This window comes from Haemaphysalis longicornis, unplaced genomic scaffold (genome assembly GCF_048455015.1).
Source record: "Haemaphysalis longicornis isolate Haplotype H1 unplaced genomic scaffold, Haemaphysalis longicornis Haplotype H1 scaffold_18, whole genome shotgun sequence".
NCBI lineage: Eukaryota > Metazoa > Arthropoda > Arachnida > Ixodida > Ixodidae > Haemaphysalis > Haemaphysalis longicornis.
This window is the reverse complement of record NW_027526282.1, coordinates 6,553,370-6,577,343: the sequence shown is the minus strand read 5'-3', so window position 1 is coordinate 6,577,343 and position 23,974 is coordinate 6,553,370. Positions and strand designations below refer to the sequence as shown.

Genomic DNA, 23,974 nt, shown 5'->3' with positions numbered 1-23,974 from the left:
CCACCATCCTGAATCACCTTTTAAACAGAAAAAAAAGGAAGATTGAGGAAAACGAATGACATGTGCACCGCTTGCATGCAGATGAAGGGACTTTAGGACACCTGCTAGAGATCTGTTGCAAGAGCTGTGGCAATACGATTCTCTAGACCATTGAAGTGGTAGAGTTCGAACAAGGAGGTTCAACTAAACTTACTTCGAAACAACGCCCCCGTAAAGCAATAATTTTTTGGTTTGCCTCTCGTAAAGGCATGTCACCAGTCCTTCTAACAGGTTTAAACGGCGTTTTAGCTATCATCATCGTCATAAACTAGGGAACCACCATCGCCGAATCGCGCCGCTTCAAATTCCCTAGGCCCCCTTCGCAGCAGCCATGTAATCGTATGCATCCATGAAGCTGCTCGCTTGGCAGCCGGGTTTTTATTTTGCAACGCTTCCGTGCGACTGGGTCCGTTGTCGCTTGCGTCCACCATGGCATCAGCTCGATTCGCTTCGGTGCCGGCCTGAGCTCCGGGCCCGGCCGACTCTGGTGTGCGCGAGGAAGCCCGGAGAGCCGCCGACGCTTGCCCGTCTTCGTCGTCCGCCCGTCTTGTAAACATGGCGGACGCCACTGTCAAACGAGGTGAGAGCTCGCACGATTCGCACTCTTCCGGGGGGCCACTCGAGCATAGGTGCTCGCGATCGCGGCCGCCGTGATCGAGAACTCTCCTTGCCGTGTTCCGACAGCTGTCCGTGCGGGAACGGGAGTCCGTAAATGCGACAGGGCTTTGCGCCGCCGATGTGTGCAGCGCGCCGCTTTGAAACGATCCAGTGAATTCCCGCTTTCGGTCGGCGGCGAACTTTCCGTTGTTTGTACCCGAATTGATCTGAGAAGTTAGCAGGGGAGCCAGCTCGTAGTATTGCTAGCGGTACGGGTATATTGGTCGCGTACTGCCGGAATGAGACTCGTCTGTGTAGTGCGGGGCTATCGCGGTTTGAAGCGGTGGCGCTTCTCCGGTCAACGTTGCTTTTTAGTTGTTTGCTTGGTGTCTGCGGGAGGCTTTTGCAGTCCGTCCCGCTAAGCTCTGCTCGGCCTTTGCGCTTGCTTCGTAACGAATTTTAGGAACGCGATAAACGGCAGACAACTTCTTTAGCAGGGCCGGGGCTTTTGCTAGCGGATTGTTCCAGTGGTGGCGCGCATTTCGTTTCGTTCGTGTCTATACACCATTTTCCTTGCTAGAGATGGGCGCCGCCATTTGCTTTTTCTGACCGGACGCCAGCGCCGTCTATGAAGCGCCCGCCGAAACTTCCGCGCTGGGCTGTTAAGTGCTCCGTTCCTTCCGTGCGTCTGCTCGGTACCCGTGCATTACCAAGTGAACCGTAGTGGTTTGGCTTTAAGTTAGCGGTTGCAGTGCTTGTGTGTGTGTGTTCTGTTTTGTTTTCATCATATGCGGGCGGATTTTAGGTCCTAATTTGCTGCCAGAGCGGGAATTCCGACCCCGGCTGTTGCGAGCAGCAGTAGCAGTGTGGTGGTGGTGCCGGTGGTGCTCCGCAGTTCCGCGATGCAAACGTACCGGTATGGCACCGACTGACATAGAAATCGATATCGGGGAGTAAATACGTGTTTTCAATGCCACCGTGCTTGTTATGTTCACCGATTAGTCATGTTTACGGAAGCGCGGACGTCGAATTCGGAGCGCGCACAGCATATGTGGGTCACGGTGATCCGTGCTCGCGATGGACTTTCGACGAGGCAATTGTTACGCTGTTGACATTGCAATGCAATATAATCTTTCTTAACTAGACTTATGACAGTTACTGACGAAACGAAATTATACCTGGGCGGAAAAATAACACGACCGCACAACCAGTCAAATTAGTATTCGAAGGTTGAGCAAAAGGGTTGACGTTCGGGCGAGTTAATATTGGTTGATCATGATCGTGATCATGATTGACCTAACTCTGCGCAGCGCATGTGGCCTGTCGCTCGGAGCCCACCTTTGTGAAACCGCTGCTTGCACCGCGAATGCTTTACGCGACCAGCATTAACTGTTTTGTAATTGTAATACTTTAGATTCCGTGGCAACGCAAAAGGATTAGAAGCTTTTCCTTTGACCGCGTTGTGAACAGGTTGAGCTATTTTCCAAATGCAGCGTTCACGCGTATCTCGAGCTGCGTTTCCACATTTGGCTGCCTGCTTATCCTGCTATCGACCAGCAGTGTGCGATGGAGAAAGTTATCCTTTCATATCGTTTGGCAGTGTAATGCGTTGGCCTCAAAAAAAAAAAAAAGTAAACAAAACGCCGTGATTTTAAAGGTTAGATTAGATGAATCTGATGAAAAGGGTATTGTTTAATGCCAATCGGCTGTAATGACCAAACAATATATGGTATTTTAAATTGACTACAAGGAACCAGAAGTTATTGTAATGTTGTATTGTATCGGCGCTCGTGAAAGATCCCCAGGTGGTCAAAATTAACCCGGAGCCCTCCACTACGGCGCGCCTCATCACCCAGAAGCGTCGGGGCGTTAAACACCATAATGAATCAATTAATCAATCAATCAATCAATCAATGCTGTATGGTAAACGATAAAGTTGCTTCTAACATTTCAGGGGGTTCCGTTCCCTGTCGCAGCTTTGCGTGTGATAAATGGATTTTGCTCCGTCTGCTTGCCGTCCAAGTGCACCCAACAAACCCTGGAGTTGGTCGTTGGTACAAAGTCGTTGCGATTTATCAGCGGCATCCACCAATATCTCAACTCGGTGTGTGTTGGGAAGCGATGCAGCAAAAACACGCCGCAACCGCACTGCATTTTCTCCAGGCAGTGTCGTGCACATGCGTGCTGTCAGCGACTGTTTCTCGCTTTCTCTGGTTGTTCAATAACCCACCACCGCGCAGTGCTGACCAAGTGACGTTTGCGCCTTGAACGGCATCGCAGCATTGGCTAAAACAGTTGAAAGTTCCGCAAAAACTAAGCACGCGGTGCGAAATACCCCCTGTATACGCAGCGGAGCATACCGCGCCGAGCGATGTTAACAGCCCAGCGCGCACAGGCAACACTGGTCGGCCGCCGAGAGAACTGGTTTGAGAGTATTTTCCTCCTTTCCCGGCTGCTTATGGAAAATGGTGTATAATAGTCTACTTTCGCGGAATCGGCGTCGCGTGTCCAGCTGTGCGTCGAGTTTCAACTGTAAGCCTGGGCAGCGCCGTAAAAAAAGAGTCGTTAAAATGTGCAAGCCCCGATTCAGTTTGGTGTTAAACATGTTGACGATCGAGCGGTACCTTAGCACGTGCTAGGAAGTGATGTTTCCACCGACGCCCGCTCAGTAGCGTCTTTTGCTTTACGATATCTAATTGAACAGGGTCATTAAAGTATGCAAGCCTCCCTTGTCCCTGATCTTAATATGTTGGCGATCAAGTAGTACCTTACCACGTGCTAGCAAGTGATGTTTACTCCGACGCACGTCAATAGCCTTCCTTTTCTACTCCACCGGATCTCGCTTAAATGTGACGAACGTGTTGTTTTGTGCGAGAGGGTCATTGTTTAATTGCTCTGATTGTTTAGCCAGTTGTATAGCCTATGAGTGCTCAAGAAACTGAGCACAAAGCCTGTTAAAAAGCCCATTAAATTTCCCAAGCACTTCGTTGGCTCTTATTGTTGAAGCAGCACACTACTGAGGTCTCGTAGAGAGGATGACTTTCATTTGGCCTCAGCCGTTAGAGAACACCGGTCCGCTGGCTTGCGGACCACCATGGTGCCACCGCTTTCTTTGCGACCTGCCGACGTTGCACTCTGGCCGGTTTGTTCTGTTATGGTCCACAATATCGCAGACTTGCATCCTTGGCTGGAACAGCCCTTTTTTAAAGGTTTGTACAGTCTCAATACCCTCATGTAGAGAGTATGTTGGAGGTCCTTGAAGGGCCCCTGGAAACATTTTTCAACTAGACCGCCTGATGGTAACCTTTTAAGTGAGAGCCGGGTTTATTAACTTAACTAAAACAAACTTGGACATGTGCGAGGGATGGTAGTCTGAAAATTGTTTGCGCGGAGCAGTGTGGGAAAAAAGAGTGTGGTGTGACCCTAGTTTTCAAAAATAAAACAGCTCACTTTAAGGCATGCTGTATATCTGTAGCACGGCTGATGCATATGCAGAATTTGTCGTAATGAAGGGCTTGAAACAAGTAGTTCTATGGGGACTCAGCGGCCAAGGCATTGTTGTGCTGCTGCGCCCAAGGTTGCGGGTTGGATGCGGGCCACGGTGGCTGCTTTTCAAACAGAGGTGAAAAGCGAAAACGCCCGTGTGTTTTGGTTTTGGCACCCGTTAAAGATCCCCAGGTGGTATTAATTAATCTGGTGCCATCCACTACGGTGTGCCTCATAGCGCTGGTGTAGCTTTGACATGTTAAACTCCATAACCCGGAACAGGTAGTTGTGTGGTCGTCCTCACACCTTCCCTCACTGCCTTTTCTTCAGGCGACCTTGTTTGTAGCTTGGGGTTGGGTGGATCAAAATGTTGGGGTGTTGACCGACTGCGTTGGCGTTTTCCTGACCCCTGTTTTCCCCTCCCGGCAGCAGAAATTGAGGACGAGGAGGGGCCTGGAGATGCGGCGGAAACAGCGGCAGCCGATCTGCAGACGTCGCCGGCGCAGGCAGCCGGACGCCGGACGCGCAAACCCGTCCAGCCCTTGGGCGGCGTGGTGACGCGGAGGACCTCGGCTCGACAGGTTGGTGGCCACTGTCCCCCAAAGCCCCACACACCCTTGTCCCCTTCAACGTTTAAGGGGCGGCAAAGACGAAATGTAATACCCGTGCCACACATACACGAAAAATGACATTAAGTGCTTGAGGCCTCAAGATACCAAATGACATTATTTGGTCGGGCCGTGCCACACGCGAGAACGCAATGGCATTGTTCTGCTGTGGCAAATTCCTCATCTGGTGCATGCTGCTCCATCTCTTTGTTCAAGTCGGCTGATACAGTCTTCTTCTGTTTGAGCATATTGAGGTGTTCATTCAGCTCACCGATAGGTAGTGGGTTACCATCCACCAGGGATTTCATCTCGTTAATGATCTTTGTCGTTGATGCGCGGAGCGTCCCACGTTTCCGTTTCAGACGGTCCATGGCGAGGCCCGGTACGTTGATGTCGCTCAGTCGGAGTTGATTCGATGCATGATGTTCATAATGGCCAAAAAGAGAAATGCACTCATATTTTAGAAGCTTTTAACACAAACCGCTCGAGAAACGACGGCCGAGACTCTGTCTCGCCGCAAGATCCGTCTAGTTGCCCGGTACGGCGCTAGAAATGTCTTACAAGGGTACGCATTTTTTTTGTAAAAGAAAACGTTATGAGAAATAGTGTTTTCTAAAAAAATGGTGTGAGCCGTTTCTAAAAGTGGATTCAGCAGCTGCCGCCGCCTGCCAGCGGTAGCCAAATTAAAAAAATTCAAAACTTTGAGTAATACGATGTTTTGCCTTTTGCCGCTGTTTTAGTGGACTCCGTCCTCTCCAGAACCTGGCCACTGAGAGTGCACAAAAAATCGTCTTATTTCGAAGTTCAGCTACGTTTCTGCGTCAACACTCTGGGGCTGAGAGTTTCATTGGTTTCATTTGGTGCTCATTGTGTTCGAAAGTAGGCAGATTTAAGGCGTTCGTGTAGGCGAATGAGTTGTGTGGAGCTCCTTAAACCAAAAATGACTGAGCGAATGGCATTAGATTTTTGCATGTAGCAGCAAATTAATGGCATTAAAACTTAAAGGAGCCATGCAGACGAAATACAAGTTTGTTTTATTTGAAAGATTCTGTGTTTGTAGTGCCCTTAGTGCTTGCCCGGTAGCAGATGGGGCCCGAAATTAATCAATTTAAGTTAAAATTTTGATTCTCCCACCAAAAGTGTGTTTTCATGACGTCTGCAATGACATCATAAGAACAAGTCTTCAAGCTAAACTTGGTGTGAAGTGGAGACCTGTTTATCGTTAGTCAACCTAGATGGCGCCACCACACCGCAGCGGGCTTATTTTTGCTTTTGGTTTGTTTTTTGACCGTATTTGTACCTGGCGTGTTTTCTTCGGAGAGAAAATAATCATTTCGTGAAACATGATGCCAGCTCAACCAATATGGCCACATAAGATGTCGTCGCTGACACAAATCGGCCAGTGTTGTCTCAGACAACCCCAAAGAGCAGCAGTGCTGTGCAGCTAGCACAAGCACAGTGTGCGTAGTACCAACAGCAGTACGCATTGGTACTTCTATGTTTACATGTACATGTGCAGCATGTTGTGCCACACCTTCTATGGGTAAATGACCCATCATTCCTCTCAATCGACCCAAACCACCTGATTAAGAACTTTAAAAGGAATCTGCTTTTGTTCTGCCGCTGCTGCTTTCGTTTCTGAGCTGTCGCTGGTAGCGAGCGCCACAGGCGACGCGGCACAGTGGAAAGGAACTGTCGCTCTCACAGGTGGAGAGGAGCATTTAGCTGGTCGAACCAAAGTGGGGGCATCGAGTGGTCGTGGTAATTCAAACAATTCCGTATTGCAACATTTGGGAGGGGCTGAAGGAAGGTAGTGCCGTCATTTCGATGACTGTTCTTCAGCACGAGAACTGTGTAGTGCCTAAGAAATAAACCGCACTTCCATTTCTCCAAATTGGCTTCAGCTGTTTCGTTTCAAGCGTGAGCTTTCTATTCACCTCGTTTGTGTTTTGCAGGACGTTGGCAGCGCATGTGTCGTATCCGTACCAGGACCCATACTTGACAGTGCACGTGATGCCCTAAAACTAAGTTTAGCTCATTCGAAAGATTGCCTTGTTAGAATCATACGGACACCACTCTTTACGCACACTTCACTCAAATGACCTACACAATTAGGAAAAAAGGGAATGGCCATGCGACCCACTAGCTCATTTCCTGCAAGAGAACCTATCATGTCATATGCCGAGCTGTGTGATTGACTGAGGCCAGCGCAAGCAAATGCAAATTAGGCAGGGCTTATAAGCTTTCCGAATGAGCTATTTGCGCTTAAATGTAGTGCATGTTCACTTTACAGCCGTAAGAATAGTGGGGTAAACAATGAAAGTTATAAAAATACATGTAAACACAGAAGTCCCAATACGCACTGCTGCTGGTACTGGGCGCACTACACTTGTTTTAGTTGCACAGCAGTCCGCCACTTTGGAGTTGTCTTACACGACACTGGCTGATTGGCGAAGCGACGTTGTCGTACGCGACCCTGTTTGTTGAGCATATCCCATGTATCATGAAACGATTACTTTCTGCCGAAACAAAAATAAAGCCAGGTGCAAATATGGTGAAAACCAAAGCAATGGCGGATAACGGTCGGCGGCTCCGTATGGTAACTTCATGTGGGAAGAGTGGCGGTAAGAAAGGCTGCAGGGCGTAATGATGCACTGGAAGTTTGTTTGAATACCCGCGCTTGTGACTTCATGGCAGACGTCACGAAAACACGCAATTTGGTGGGAGAATCAAAATTTTAACCTAAATTGATTAATTTCTCAGTGAACAAAGCCTCGTTTGCTTCCGGAAAAGCGCTGGGGGCACTATAGAACACGAAATATTTCGAATAAAACAAACGTGCATTTTGTCTGCATGGCCCCTTTAATGTTTGAGCGCTCTGCACGTTCATATCAACCTGTAACTCGCACATCAGACCATCCATCTACAACATTTGCGAACACTTATTAACAGAAATAAGTGGGCTTGGGTGGGGCATGTAACGCGAAGCGCTGACAGCCAGTGGACTGTGCGGGTAACAGAGTGGTTGCTGAGAGTCTGGACTAGCATTAGGGGCATGTTGCCTCGAGGGAGATATGAAATAATTTTCAGAAACTAGCCATGGAGAGCCTCGGCGTAAAAAAAATATTTTTGAAACACCAGGAAGGTCTGTTGTAATTCCGTGGTACCTATTTTTCGTAAATCGGAACCTCCGTGAACAGCTGCAGCCATTTGAGGCTGGAGTATGCGCTATTTCAGGACTAACATAGATGAAGCGCAGGATTGGTGGAGCTCGCCTAAGTGTTTCTCTGAAACAAGCGCCGTAGGAGCAGGGGTTTGTTGATGGGAAATAAACCTACGTGTGAAGTACTGCTCAGCAAACGTTTCAAAAAGGCAGAAACATGGGCTAGAAAACATTTTCGTTTCGATTTTGTTGTCGAACTGCATTGCGTCGCGTACCTGCGCACTCAACAGATTTATGCACGTCTGTGAACGTCGGAGCCTACCTACCACTAGTGTACATACATGCAACAGCACTGGTAATTGTGGACAGTATTAGCACTATCGGCTTGAAATGAGATGGCTGACAACCGCAACTGTAATTTCTACACTCGATTCCAGGCGCCAGCACCTCTTTGGAAGTCTGCACGGTCACGAAGCCCCACCTCTATAGCGGGCTGGCCTTGACCTAATTTGTGTTTGCTCTACTACACCAAGGTGGCGACAAAAAACGACTGCTTTCTGATTGGCTAACAATCTTTGCGATGAAAGTGCGAGCCAATAGGCTCTCAGGAAGATGGCGAAGATAGCTTGCCCTAGGCATTTTGTAACGTCTTCTTCAATGTCACTAAAAATGGAAGGGAAACCCGAGAGGGAGAAGCCAGCCTTCATTATTTCTCAGTGAACAGGGCAATTATTGGTCGTCGAATAAAAGCCAAAAGAACTACAATACTTGTGATCTTTTAGTGAAAGGAAAAATCTATTAGTCTTTTGGTTTTCTTTAAAAAACATGCCCAATAGTGATATTAATGGGCGGCTAATGGGTCTTTATTATTATTTTAGGCAATATGCACCTTTTATTGCCAGTTAACTAAGCAGGCAGGTGATTTAATGTATCCGTATTCAGAGCAAGACTGGTTTCCTTTTTAGCCAATATTTACGGCTTCATTTGGTAACAATGTGTGTTTACAACTTCGGTTTACAACAGTCATTGGGATGGACCTCCTGCGAAGCCCTTTTACTATTATTCTTTCTGCCTCGTATCATTGTGGATGAACAGAGGGTGTTTGACGAGGGAAGGGCAGAAATCGTAGCATGAACCGCTGTAATCATTAACCGGTTCAATGCTTGGAAGAGAGTAGAAATGGCACTGCGCCAAAACAGGGGTGAGCGAGAATATAAAAATTCATTGTAATTGAGTAATATATTTAGTATGTTTTATGTGTAGCGATAATTGTATTTTAAATTCACTGTGAAGTCATGTTTCGTCTCATTCAGTTGCCGGATGCTGGTGATATGCCAGGGCCTGTGTAACTGAGGTGAATGCCGTTTCGATTGCAGTCGCTTTCTGAAAAGGCCTCTTAAGCCTTTTAAGAGGTACGTATTACTGTCATGGAATACAGTAAACTATGGCTATAAAAACTTTCTCTGAAACTGTTTTGAAGTGCAGAGCACTTTAGGGGCTCACCTTGTAGCTCGCTGTAATGGTCGATGTCAAACGACTGCCGGAATCAGGCAGTGCTGCGATATAATGGATCCAAGTAGAGCCCGGCGTTCCATCGTAGGGCGTCCCGTAGAGACTTCGAAAACCGAGCGGTTTAAATAGTCATAACCGTTCGAAACTTGGGAACCGCTGGCAGTTGTCATACATCTCTCCATTGTTTAGCGAAACAAAATATTTGCCTCGCTATTTGAGGCAAAATATACGTAATTAACTGGCAGCGCCCGCGTTCATTTAGTTCGGTACGCTCGTTGGGTTGGTTTTGGCTATAGTAAGCGAAAAGAAGTGGCAGTGCAATGCCGGCACATGTGGTAGGAAAAGCAAGCACAAAAAGAACAGAACTCCCACTGGCGCTGTTTCAGGGAAGGGGTGCGCAAGCACTACGGAGGCGGGAAATTTGAATTGCTTTGGGTGGTAGCAGTGAGCGGATAACGGCACTACAGCCCATTATGGCGAATCACTTTTAGTGAAACGGCTTTAATTTTTTTTTTTCTGAGGTCCCTACACCCAAACTTGACTTAGAAATTTGTATATTACGTCTTTCCTATTGATTACAGGGTGGCATTTCATTTTGCATATCATCTCGTTGCTGACCCTGCTTTGATTGTAGAAAGGACATGCCCTGCCAATATGGGATTCTTACTCGTAAATCGAATGTCTTCACCTAATGATCTTTCGTTAGCTTAATTTGTGGGACGGATGGTAAAAGCAGAGCGACTAGTTGCAGTGTTGGTCTTCAGACTCCCCACATCACAAGTTCAATTGGTGAAGAGTCGGCAGGTAATCAGTGACCAGCGAGGTTTTGCATTGAAGAAAGGAATCTTTACTGCCATATAGGGTGTATTCACTGGCAAGGCATGCATGCAGGCAACCATGTGAGTGCTCCGTCACTGGCTATGTCGGGCTCCGTGGGATGGAGGTACTTGTCCGTGCTGAGCGCACGATGCGCGTTTGATGTTTCAAACTGTCCCCCATCGAGCACAAAGTAATGCCTCAACTCCAATGTGAGTGCGATTAATAGCATCTCTGTTGACACCACTGTTGAGACTTGGGTTGAAGTGGACCAGACGACGCACGCTGGTGTTTTTTTGTTCTGCGGCGTGCGGGTGCAGTGGCACAAACTGCACCATGTCCGTGGCCGTTTCCAGTGTTGCCAAGCGAAGAAAGTGACAGCTTAACTTTTCAGTGAATACCATCTATTGCTCATACCGACGTGAGCATTTGCAAAGCATGTTTCTGTTACCACTATGCCTTATATTTGTTGGACAGGCATCTGAGTAACACTGAGTTTCAAGAACCTTTGAATGACGACGGGTGGACTAGTAGAATGTGTTCTCAAAAAGAGGGGGGAGTCAGATAACTCAATGGAAGGATAAGGTAAGAAAATTCAGGGAGGGGGGGCAAACGATATATTTGGATGGCGGAGAATTAGGAAGGGGGGTTGTGAATTTATCAGAAAGCTTTGTACAGCAGGGAATATAAGTAGACTTCCATATAGTGGATGATTCTGGCTGAAAAAAATTCCCCGCATTTCCCCGAGGGGAAGAATGTGAAAGTGCGAATGCACGAGTTGAATTTGCGCGGTTCGGTAATGTTCGTGAAAGAGAGATCACACACACACGCACAACTACAAAGAAAGAAAGATGCATTTATTCACAGACACCTATTTGTGTTGTCGTTGTACTTGATTGCTAGAGCGGATCTCAGCTTTGAAATTTCGTGTCAGTACTCCTTTAAGCGGGTGCATTAGCCCTTCTCACGCCCGATTCCTGGCCAATCCCCCACGTGGGTATGTGCCATGTCAGCGGCCAGGCAGCGCGCGCCCATCTCCCCCCGTTGCTAGGGAAGACGAGGAGCGCGCGCACCCGCAGCTGTTGCTATGCGGACTACGGCGGCGGACGATTCAGGCTCGCTTAAGAAGTGCATTCGCACTTAAAAGTAGGGAACAAAGGAGGGTGCATGGGAGACAATGAGCCACCATTGGTCGAACAGACCGATAAGAAAAAGAGAGTAATTTTGTAATTTGCATAATTTAAGTAGATTGAGTAAATACACACTTGCATAGCATAAGAAGTTTATTAGCAGAATGAGTAAATACACACTTGCATAGAATAAGAAGTTTATTAGCAGAAATGAAAGCAGTAATTCCTGCTTTGATTGCCTTGCAATAAAACTTGACAGAAATTTTGAAAAAATCCAAGATGACCCAGCAAAGCTTGAACCTCCTTCAGTATGCATTGTTCCAGTGGGTTGGCTTGCTGGCACCTACGCAGTTAGCCTTTTAGGGAAACCCGTGGTTAAAGGGACGCTAAAGCACAAAAAGAAAGGCTGGCTTGGTTCATTATAACGGCAGGAAAGCAAGTATGTTCGTCTCAGTAGGAGCAGACCTTAATAGCACAAAAAATAAAATACCAAGGAAGTAAATAGGTATCCCCAGCCATAGAGTTTACACATTACGAATTGTGGCCGCACAGATTGTGAGAGTGGATTCAAAAGAACTTCTTGAAACCTTTTTTCTGAAAGAAACAGATAAGGATGTACAGAACCCATAAATGCATCCTAAACATCTGTTGAATGCACCTTTCAAAAAGGACGCTTACACTAGCTCACAGACATTACTAAACAAGCTGCCTTGCTTTCAAAAACACCTGTTTGTTTTGACTGAAAGATCACACGTTTTATATCCCTCACGGCTCTAGCTTGAATGCCAACAAAGCATTGTCTGGTGAGAAATGAATAATTAAAGCTGTCATTTTTCTCTCCTATTTCTATTCCATTTTTAGTGACATTAAAAAGCACATTAGCAGACGCTTTAGAAAGAGCAAGAACTGTTGAACGAGCTGGAAAACGTCCAGCCTTCTTGTTTAACTAGGACACAGTTCAGTCTTTAATGCCTCCCAGACATTTTGTTCAGACTGGATTTGTTTCTGAAAACCGTTATCTGTGGTGTTTGATGAAGTTGGCACACAAAGGGAAGGCTCAGAACGAAAATGAGATAACCTCTATTTGTGTGGAACACGTTGAAAACGTCCTTAGAAAGGATAGAAGAAGTCAGCCTCCTTGTTGCTTGTCGAAGGATATCTCATGATGGTGCAGCTGTTAATTAATTTAAAAAAAGCTCTGCTGATTGTCACTCTTGGATTTTGCAGACTTCAAGCTGTTACTGTCAAGGCCAGACCTGTGGCCAGAATGTTGGACATAGAGGGTGGTGCGCTTGGTATTGTGGGGAACATCACACCAGGGGCGGTATTCTCGTAACTGTCCCTTTTGAAATCGTCCCTTTTGCGTCCCTTTCATCGTGACGTACTTCCGGTTAAGCAGTAAACGTTTACAATAAGTTTGCCGCGCTTGCGTTACGTCTTTTCCGGTTGTTTGCTTTTAGCCAATCAGGGTTCGCCGAAAGGGACGCAAAAGGGACAAAACTCGAGAATATCGCCCCTGATCCTGCTTTCTTTAACCCCTGTTCTTTCCCTGGATCTCTTCTCTGGGCTCTTGAAAGTAGTGCCTCTCTGGCTTCTCATTTCTAGCAGTGAGGGGAAGATGTTAGAGTGACAGGCAGTGAGTCGAAATGTTACGTTACCTTGCAGGCTCACTGTGTGCCTATGGCTTTCGTACTGAAGATTGTGGGCGTTCGTTATGTAACAAGTGGATTAATCCGAAAGCTAGGTGTGTTTTTGTGTTAAATAGTGTAAACGCAGGTTCGAGGTCAGGGGGCTTCTCGATGTTGACGGGTGAATGTTGACGCCGCCAGCTTTACTGATCTGAGGTGGACTGCAGACCAATCTCTCGTAGCTCCATCATCTCACTGTTAAACTTTGAGGGACCCTGCAACACTCTTTGAGCAGTGCAAGTAAACCTGCACAACGTTTAGATTTCACTGCCAGGAATACCTCAGCCAATAATTACACGTGCACGTGAAGCGGTGAGCAGCGCGCAAGTCACTGGGAAAGACTCTGAACAACCAACCGCGCCATGCACCCCTGACATGGCCTAAATGACATCATTGAGGCCATGGCTGTCCTGTTGGCTGTCGCTGGTCAACATCGCGGCTTATTTCTCGCATTTTCTGTGACGACGATCCGCCGTCGTCGGCGCTGTGTACCAACCTCTTCTCTGGCTGTACCTGTACACGCAGTTTTGGCGTTTCTTTTGTGTTTTGAGTGCGCACAGAGTTTTAGTGACGAACTCAATACTCCCCTTTCAACGAGACTACTCAACAACAAGCGTTCATGGCTTCAGAAATGCCCTACCAGCCTGAGCACATGCTTGCGAGCAGGCAGCCATGCCTTGTGGCACCAGACCGGAAATAGGCCCCTCCACGTTGCGAAGAAAAGGAGAAAACTCCCCGGCCTGTGGTATATCGAAGGCCGCTAAAGAGAACTCCGCGAACCACCCCCCTTTTCGGAAGTGAGCGTGCAGCTTTCGCCGCGTTGTCCACGGTCGAGCTGAGAGGGAACAATTATGCGCGATTTCTCATCGTGCATAGTTTCAGTGATAGTGAACGGATTCTCATAACTCTTGAGGGAGGAGATTGCGGGGGCCATAGACTTCACCCCAGAATACATTCCGAGTAGTCGATGGTAAGTGCTGCAGGGCCCCTTTGAAACAATGCCATACTTATTGGGAGTTGATACAGTGGAACCCCGATGTTTTAAACTTGTTTGATTCAGATTGCCCGATCTCTTGAATTGGTGTGAATGTAGGTTCAGGGGAGAAGAGAGATATCACCTGCCTGCCCTCCAAAGTGCTCTCAGTAATACTAGCACTGCTAAGGCTGGAGCGCATGCCATCCCTTCCCACTCCTGGCCCTCCATTCCCCTCCCGCCCCCTCCAAAAGGGTGTTTGAGTACTCGCAGTCATGCAGGTTTAAAATGGTTGACTGTAGTTCCAGCACCATTTTAGTTGAACTTCCTTCATGTCTGAATTAGCTGGATTGCAGCAGAACATTATCATGATACCGAAGTATCGCGATTGTGCCTTGATTCTTTTGAGTGCGTGTATAGTATTTGTATTGAGGTACATTTGACAATGTATATGTACCCAGTATGTCGACCCTTTATGATTTACCATGTGCATTGCGATACCCCGCTACGCAATACTAGTATCGCTCCACATTATTGCCAGAAATGAGCTGATGTGTTTTGTTCTGCAGGGATCGTACGTGCCGTCAAGCAGGGTTTTGTGACTGGAGTAGTCTTTCCCTCGATAGCGGCCAATCGTGCCTATACGCTGATGGTCCTTCTTTTCCTGCATAGTGCGACGAGTTGTCATCTCAATTCAGGATTGAATTATGAAGGCGGTATTTATTCATTAAAACATAAACATATGCTGCCCCACGGAAGTGGAAATACTTGTGTCGTTCACGGGCCACGCGTGAGTTGAGCCGAAACCGAGCTACCGCTGTCAGAGAAGAACAACTCTTGCAAGAAGGTGCTGTTGCTGAAATTTTCTTACGGGATACTTGTTTTGCGTATGTTTAATCAGCCCAGGGTTGCACTGCATTTGGCCAACTCATCTTGTTAGCGGAAGTGTCTAACTTTGGTTGAAGTCAGAAGCCATTGTGTTCTCAATGTAGGGGATAAACTTCAAACGCATTAATCTGACAGAGTGATAAAGGGCTGGAGAGCTTAGTGACTTAACTAGCCAAAAGTAGCACCAAACATAAGAAACAAGGAAAGGTATGCACCGAGATGAACATTATAGGACAGGCTCTAATGTAAGGCCGGTCTGTCTCTCACCATTTGCACTGCTTCTCAGGCTGCCTCTGTCTGAACTGGCTGATGTGTGAATACTTGTTTCTCATTCAGTTAAACTGGCATTGGCTCAGCGGCAGTTTAAGCGGACCATGCAAACCGTATAACGGCGCAGCGAGTCTCAAGCCCACCGTGTTCTCGCTTTCAACGTCACTTATGCCTCGACTGGAACTGATGCGCAGGTAGCGTCGTCGGCATCCCGCGGGAACGCGCCCACTGACAGCGGCAGCAGTCCACGCCAGGCATCGCGTGCCACGCGGCAGGCAGGGCCCCGGACGCGGGGCACGCCCGCCGGCGCGGCAGCGGCCGCAGCCACCGGAACGGCGGGCGCGGAGGATGCTGCCACACCGGCGGCCACGTCGACGCCCGCCGCCTCCCCGCGCAAGGGCGGCTGGAAGCGCAAGAAGTCCCTGGACACGGACGAGCTCTCCACATCGGAGCCTGAGATGGAGCACGACGACTCCGACTCTGATCCGGTGTGGGTGCCCGGTGCGGCCGGCGGGGGCAGCAGCGCAGCGACCAAGTCCGTCGGGGATACGTCGTCAACGGGGGGCGACGACAGCGTAGTGGAGCCCGCCGTCAAGGTGGCGCGTCGCGGGAAGCCGGCCAAGGGAGCCAAAGGGAAAGCTGGAGGCGCGCGGAAGGGCGCGGCGGCGGCGGCCAAGAAGCCGCCCAACGGGGCGAAGAGTGAGGCCGAGGGAGCAGTGGGAGGGGGAGAAGGAGGGGGAGGGGGAGGAGGGGGAGGAGGAGGACGGCGCGGAGCAGCGCGGAAAGCTGTTGAGGCGCCGCCGAGCATCGACCTTGCTGCGAGCAGCGAAGTGCTGCCCGAGTCACTACAGCTCAAGGTGCAGGTGCCCGGTGAAGGGGAAGAGGTGAGTGCTGTCCCTGGCGCGAGGCCTGGGAGTTTTGCCACTTTTGTTCGGGATCCCACTGAAGCAATGTCGGAGGCGTGGGAGCTATGTGGTGCTGCAACTTTGTTCTTGTTTCTACGGATTGCAGACCCAAAGCCCCTCTGAATGTTTCTCAGGCGCATTGTTATCCACCAGCACAGTAGAATCTCACTGATATCAATTTCTTTGAGCAGCGAGGAACGTTTGTATTATTTGGCAGCTGTGTGATCGTAAAAAGGCTTAACGAGCAAGGTAAATTGAAAGAAGTGTGAGCGTTTGGTTTATCCTCTTTGTAGGACACTATAGCGTAACTTTGTCGTCATTGCAGAAATTTGGAACGGTGCTGCTACATTCACTATCCATACCGACAAAGCACTGAAAATCAGCGGTAAGAGCAAGCGTAGTAGCAGCAGTTTTAGAGGCATCCTTCACAGTAGAGAGGCTTCTTGGGGCACACCATTCTCTGCTACAAATCTGCCCGCAGGGCATGTTAGAGCTTCAATGAACAAGTGCAATTTCTTGTCCACTCATCACCCAGTGCCTGACGGGCCATGCCGTTTTGAGGGCCCGCGTTAGAATGCGCCCCAAACCACTATGAAGTGTGGAATGGCGCTGACGCTCAAGCGGCAATCATCAGTGCAACGTGCCTAAGCACCGCTGCACCTAAAAACGATAATTCACCGGCAGGAGAACTGGCGAGGGAAGGATGAACTTCACAGCGCAGGCAGCACGTTCTTGTTACAAATACCCATCCTCTTTAATCTCTGCTTTAGCACCAATGGGGCAATCCCATTGGCATGCCTCCGACTTTCCCCTTGCCACTTGTCAGTGCACCTGATTCCACCTTCAGGCGGGCACTCGCTTCTGGCTGCCACCGCCGTCGTTTCTAAGTAGCAGTGATGATGTCTTTCCCGGATGCTGTATTAGCACGGCTGATAACCATAGCTGAGGACCACGGCAGCTTCGGACACCTATTGCCCACGGAAGATTTCTGAATGAACCTAGTAACGCTGCCATGTTAAAAAGTCCTCTGGGATATACTCCGATTCCCACATCTACTGTTGCTCTTATCTAGAGCACACCAAGTGAAATGTTGATGCAGTGCATTGTCAAGTTAATGGTAGTGGTGCGTTTGCCTCTGAATGAAGCTTTTGCAAAGGGCAGAGATTGCGGTGTACATTGAGTCTTGCCTACCATATTTGTGATTTCGCACCAGAGGCATCAAGATTGGGATGCAAAACCTTTTTCTGGGAAGTTTCTGGGCATAACTTTAAAAGCAACCCCAGGTGTACTTCTTGACGGCAGCTTTTGTGCTCTGCTCTGCTGAAACGTTCTCAATACTGTAAAGACCAAAGTTGAATCACCATGCATTCAGTATTGGCAGAGCCCAGAAGAAAAAATTGGCTGACGATTATGCTGTTTCTTAATGCGAAATTTGAGTGCAGTGCAAGCTGTAGTCTTTTCAGCGATGGCGCATAGCTGCTGTGTCTCGGAAATTGATTGCGTCATCAGCGAACACACGATGGGCGCGCACTACTGTGGTGTTATCTCGCAGCGCGTTGCTGCCACCGAGCATGTCTCGCGCGGTCTCAGCATATTGCCCTCCCCTTCACAGTTTTACCATGCTTGCCTCCTCTGCTTTCCTGCTCTATCTTACCTCTCTTCGGTGTTCTCTTCATTTGCTTGGTGATGGGGCTGACGGCATCGCGAAACCACTGAAGCGGGTGCTTAAGAGCTGCACTCTACAATGGTGACAGCACTTCTCACATCCTAGTCGAAGGCCCCGGAGTTGTGCAGTGACGTGTCATTTTCAGTGCAAAAGCTAAATGACCGAGCATCATCCGACTTGGTAGTTCATAAATGTGATTATGCCGGAGAACCCCCTCTGTACTTTCAGAAGTGTTGAAGGGGGGGTGAGGAGAAGTTAACTTGCAGGGAAGAGAGGTAGTGATGTCACGTGACATGCCGTCAAAGCAAGTTGCTCTAGCATGTGAACTTGCTTGTACAGCAGTTTTACGCGCGACCGTCGTGTACGAAGCTTTCTCACACAGGTGAGGTGTTGTGCTAAGGACCCAATCTTATGACACACAGTGTAAGGAGAAGCGCGACGAAGGTACATTATTTCACAACAAGTTGTTGCATCACCATCAGAGTTGATTACAAAAAAATTAATGAGCATTTTTCATAGGCAGGCTTAATCTTTCGCTATTGTTCTTTCAGTCTGCAGAGTTTCATTTTTGAAACCACTGGTGTGCATAGTTCCACAGCACTTCGAGCAATGTTAGTAAGCTGACGGCATTTGCTATCTTGTCGCATGTTCCAATACAACTACCCTTGTATTTTTCTTCTAGTTTTAGTGCAGTTATTGGTGGCAGGCTTAATAAGTCTATTAGGTTTTGTCTAGAACAGGTGGTTAATGTTTTTTTTTGTTTATCGTACTCTCGTTTTCTCCCCGAGGGCACTAATCTTTGTCACCTTCATGGCTTTGTAGCATACCGTATTTACTTGATTGTAAGCAATCCCTTTTTCTACGGTCGCAATGCCAAATGTGAGGGTGGTGCTTAGATTCGAAAAATCTAAAATGACTCCCCCCTCCCCCCGTCCTCCTGTACTTCTTTTCGCCGCAGTATCTAGATGAGACTGGCACAAGGAATAAAGTTTTATTCAGCCAACATTCAAGAAAGGCACGGATGGTGAACCCACCGCTTACGTCTGATAGTCACTCTCACTACCACTCGAGTCCGTCGCACCACTTGAGCCGCCGCTCTCAGCATCCCACGGCAGGTTACCTTCTGTTCCATCGAAGTTATTTCAAATGGAACATTTTTTTGGTGACTTGGCCAGAACGTAAACGTGGAGTTACTTCCATGCGTCTGAAATCTGCCTTGCAGTGGTTAACGCAGACGGTTTAGGCAGCTTTCCTGTTGTGCAGCGTTTTCTGACGTGTAGCATTGGAATGCTGCAATGTGATACGCAGCTAGGCTGGGCTCAGTGGGCGAGAATGCACGCACCTCCACTCTAGCCTGGCCGTGTACGAGAAACCAGAGATTGTACTGTTCCGGCAGCTCCGTGTCATCAACAGGTCAAGCAAAGGCGGTTGGTAGCCGGGGCAATGTGTGCTTCCTCTCAGGAAACGAGGTGCTTACATTCGCGCGCAAACATTTTTTCCTTTCTCTTTTTCTTTTTTTGAAACCACGCACGTTAAAGACCCCCGGGTGGTCAAAATTAATCTGGAGCCCTCCACTACGACGTTCCTCATCACCTGTGTAGCATCGATGTGTAAAACTCCCACAATCATTTTCTGAAACGAGGTGAGGGTGCTTAGAATTGCAAAAATACAGTACTTCTTGTGCATTGCCTTGAAAACCCTATTGAATTCCGGAACACACATATTTTCCTTACATCGGTTTGGATGGATACTAACATTCTAACACAGCATCACCAATTGTTTCTTCTATTTCCTTGCTACAAACCTGACCATATCTTATCGATTTGGGTTCTGCGATTTCAGCTGTACAAGTCGCACCTCTGTTCAGAAGTTTTGGGCAGTGCAACTGATGTCTGATGAAGGGGCTATTTATGGAGAGTTGGGGGGGGGGGGGGGGGGGGGGGCATCTTATTTTAAAGTGCAGCTGAGCTCCAGAATTTTAGTGGTTGCTATGTGGCAATGTTACCTGTACAACGGCGCGACTTATGCACCAGAAAGTGCGGTACACTTGATTACACGGCTACGGCTAACCACAGTGCTCCTGCTGACGATGTTCTATCCATGCTGTGTCAACCCGCCAGCACGGTTGACTTGACACCTCTACTGCCCTTATCAATCCTATACAGCTTGCACTAACAGCTTGCCAAATCCACATTCTCTGAAGGCACCAGCCATAAGTAGCTCCACTGCAAAACGAAAAGGAAAGGACATAACTCTGATCCTTGCGGAACACCGAATGTTTTTTAGGACTCAGAATCTTTGCCTCCTCTGGCTTGTTTTGAACCTTGGACCTCTAGATCGTAAAGCGAGCTGGCTCGCTATCCGCTGTGCCACAGAAGAGGAATGTTTTCTGTATGCAAAAAGTTGAAGGTAGTGGCTGCGCATTGTGCGTTGCTGCGGGCACCACAGTTGCTGCGACGCACTGCACACTGTGGCATGCATGCGTGATTTGCTTTGTGTGGCATTGGATTTGATTAAAGTAGGAGGTGGCGTGATGTCACAAGAAAACGGGAAGTTACCAATCGTGTGCTATTGTCATTGGCAACACGGTTGCGTAGCGGCATTTTTTTTTTAAATTTTGGTGATTCGGAGTAACGTTTTGCTGATAGTTGCTTGACGAGCCGTATCCAAAGCAACCCATTAAGGCTGTCGTCTATCGTGATGGTGTTTTTGTTTATTCAACTAACTTTGTATTTTTCTAAATGCGGTACAAGCAAGGCGGCTAGTTTGATTCTTTGTGGCGGCAGTATTTCAGAGGATGCAAAATTTCATAAGCAGCAAGGGTTTTCTTTCTTCTTTTTTTTATATTATATGGCTCGACAGCTGCAGGATACTCGAGTACAAATTCTTGTCCTTCCCGTACGTGACACCCCGAATAGCTATGCATTTTCCTTATGTTGGTCTTCCCCATTATTTTACCATCCCTTCGTAGCCTTACCGTTGAACGAATAGTCCACCTCTGGTCCTTCATCTACATTAAGTCACCTGCCCAACCCTACTTTAATCGCTTAATCTTCACTAGGATGTTCCCTAATCCATGCTTCTGTTTTCTTGTCCCTAAATGCATTTTTTGTTTTCTATACTTTTCGATCTAAGGTTTCCCTGTAGGTGCTTTGTAAGGCCCCAAATTTCCACCCCATAGGCCCGGTGCAGTGAACAGAGGGCAGCGCTGAGCCATGACACCCAGCGCCGCCATCGGGGAAGGGGAAAAATAGCAGGTCGGCCACCCCTCACCAGCGCGTTGGGGTCTCAAGCGGGCCCCTGCTTGTCAGCACCAGAGGAAATATAGCATGCGCGAATCTCGTTTTAAATAAGTAAAGCATGCTACAGCAATTCTACTGTACTGTGCTAGGGAAAGACTTGGGGAATACACTGCAAACTTTATGAAGGCGCGGGCAGGCGAAATTGGCTTCCTAATGCGATGCACATCAAGGGAAATGCACATGCAGCATTCTTAGCATGCATTTGCACGTCTTCACATGATTTTCTTGGTGTGTTTGTGTTTTGCTTGAAAGCAAGCATAAATTAGCTATTCACAGCATTGAAAAGAGGCCATTTTGCTCGCATACAGGGCTTTCAACCACAGTGGTTTCGGGTACGGTGCTCCGCCTCGTAGACTTGTCGTAACACTGTGTCTATTGCAAATGTATTCACTGCGCAGTTTGGGTGTCACCCACTCTGTTCAATGCGCAACGAGTTAGTAGCATTACACTTCAAAGTGCTGACTGTAATCATGCGATCTTGTACTCATGAGCTTGCATAACTATTTGGTTAATGAAGCGAGGGCGAAGAATCGAAAGCTGAGCATCGATTGGCGGCGGTTACCGATGAAAATATTCCCGGAGTTCGTCCCTCACCTGCTCCTCATGTGCCACATGATTGGAGCGCCAAGGCGCCCTAAAATATGGCGCTTTAAAAGTTTTTCTGAAGCGTCAGAAAGAACGATCACACCTTGTGCAGCCGGTCACCATAAATTTGATCTTCAATATTGGCGAAATAACCTAAAAATGAGAAGGAAGCGGTTGTGACTCAACTTCAATAATGCAGGTTTGCTCAAGAGTGGATCCATCAACAGATACTGGGCAATGGTGCTTTTTCTTGCAAGAAATACGTATAACTTACGTGGAGTCAAGTCTTTTCACTGGGGTAATGGGATCCAACCGTCGATGTCAGTGTGGCTTGTACTTGGCACTGGAAAATGTTTGTCTATTCCACTATTGTGTCCACAATGTCCATTGTAAACAACATTTCAGAAACCTTGAGTTCAATGGGCACCGCTGTGATGCCATTGCGAACTCCTGAAGAAGATGGTTCAAAAACATGTTCTTGAGGCTGTAATTCTTCCTCCTTCTGGTAGAAATTCTGTTCATCGGGTTTCCTCTTGTTTCTCGGATTCTGAGGCTGCAGGGGCTCTTCCTTGCTGTCTGCGCTTGACAAGCCGTTTAGCTGAGCTGCTTCATCACTGCGACTCCACGCCGGAGTCGGAATTCATCAAAAGTTTCCGAATTTGTTCATGCATCAAAGCGCTGACGCACATTGCAGGCTTACCCATCATAGCAGTGCTTCTCCGAGTTATCTCAGGAGTGGCGGTGAAAGGGTTAAAGAGCTCTGCATTGGCCCAATGAAGGGGTGTTCATTTTTGGATAATTGACGTATTGAGATGACGTTCTGTGTTTTTGGCAAAGGGCCACACATTTGAAGGGCAATGGTAAAACTGGCATGCTTTGAAAGCAATGATGGCCGGGGGACGGAGGTTGTGACAACTCCACTTGCCTGGGCCATGGTGCGCTCGACCGAGCTCCGCTTGCACTAACTTATGTGCACGGGGTGTTTCTTGAATTAGATTTGTTTTCTCGTCTGGCAGCAGAGGAATTCTTTTCCCCTCTTCAGCAGCGCTAATAGGACAGCGCACTTCTGTGATTGTGAAATTTGACCGTTCAACAGCGGAGCTGGAGATGAATGAACGTAAATATTTTTTTTAGTATGTGCCTATGGACTAGTAATCTTGAAACATCTGAGAAATGCCATGATGCTGGCGTAATCACCTGGTCACGTTATCAACCAGGTCAGCTGATCTCCACAGTAGTTAAAACTTTTGTCATGTTGACTTTTTCTTTATTATTAATAAGGAGTTGCCATCGACACACTAGGCTGAAATGACCGATCGACGATCGAAGTTATGCGTGGTGCAGCACAGACACGCCAGCATCAACTTATAATGAGATAAAAGCGTGCGATTAAAAGTCCCTGAGTGCTTGCCACTGCTCTTGCACAAATGACCTCTTTCTATATTGATTGCAATTGACCAATTTTCTTCTGCTTGCTTTTCGAATACTGCGTTTCCATATAAGCGTGGGCATTTACGTGGCTCATTTGAAGTAGTAGGGGAGGTAAGGGCATCTATGCCCTACCTTCCGTATTGTACACTCTTCACTTGGTCATTTCAACTTGTGCTCTCGATAACTGTGCACCATTAGTCTGTAGTATGTTCAGTTGATAGCAGTCTTCACACTGTGGCAGGCACCTCTGCGACTGCTCTGCTGTCCTTTCCTTCGGCTGTCTGGTTTCAATTTTTCGCATCGGTGATATTTTACATCTTCTTCATCGAATAACTGTTTTAAAGCAATGAATATGAACCGGTTGTATGTCATTCTAGCTCTGTGTTTGGTGCAAGCAGGAGTCGAAAATAGTGGCAAGAGAAAGTTGATGCCGTTGTTTATATTGTGAAAGCACCTTGTCTGGGGGGGGCTCAAGTTAGATTGAAGATTGAAGCCCTCGGGCTTCACAATGCTTAGAGATTTGATTTTGTACTTTTGAGTAACATTTGTTGGTAGTGTAGCCATATTAAAGCGATGCTGCTTGTTCGTAGTTGCTACAACGTTAGCTTTGCACAGCTCCAAAATCTGCTTTTTTGTGCTCCAAAACTGCTCTAAAACAGTTTTATTCCCCCCCCCCCGGAAAATTGCTCCAAATCGTATCTTGGCTGGATCGCCATCAGGTGTCAATGCATTACTGATAAATCCAAATATTTCTGTTGTGATGTTTGGGGTTGTTGCAGAAGCTTCTAGAGTTTGAAGAATTGAGTGCATGTTTGACTCTGCAACATTGACTCAAAATTGAGCCTGCTGAGCAAAAAAAAAAACAAAAAAAAACAAGACATTATTGCATGCTTGCCCACTTTGTGACAATGATAT

At 47.6% G+C, this 23,974-nt stretch overlaps 1 protein-coding gene across 5 annotated transcripts in view; it reads left to right on the top strand.

Moving 5' to 3' along the window:
* The first annotated feature begins 339 nt into the window (after positions 1-339).
* The window catches only part of LOC144166600 (uncharacterized), a 47,682-nt gene continuing 24,047 nt past the window's right edge, over positions 340-23,974 (top strand). The window contains exons 1-3 of one of the 5 annotated variants that reach the window (XM_077696112.1): positions 340-619; positions 4,555-4,703; positions 15,365-16,054. In XM_077696112.1, coding sequence (XP_077552238.1) covers positions 595-619; positions 4,555-4,703; positions 15,365-16,054 — 864 coding nt within the window. In that variant the 5' untranslated portion in view covers positions 340-594. Of the gene's footprint in view, positions 620-3,599; positions 3,846-4,551; positions 4,704-15,364; positions 16,055-23,974 lie in introns of those variants that run through there. The other 4 variants (XM_077696111.1, XM_077696108.1, XM_077696109.1 and 1 more) reach the window with 4 other exon arrangements.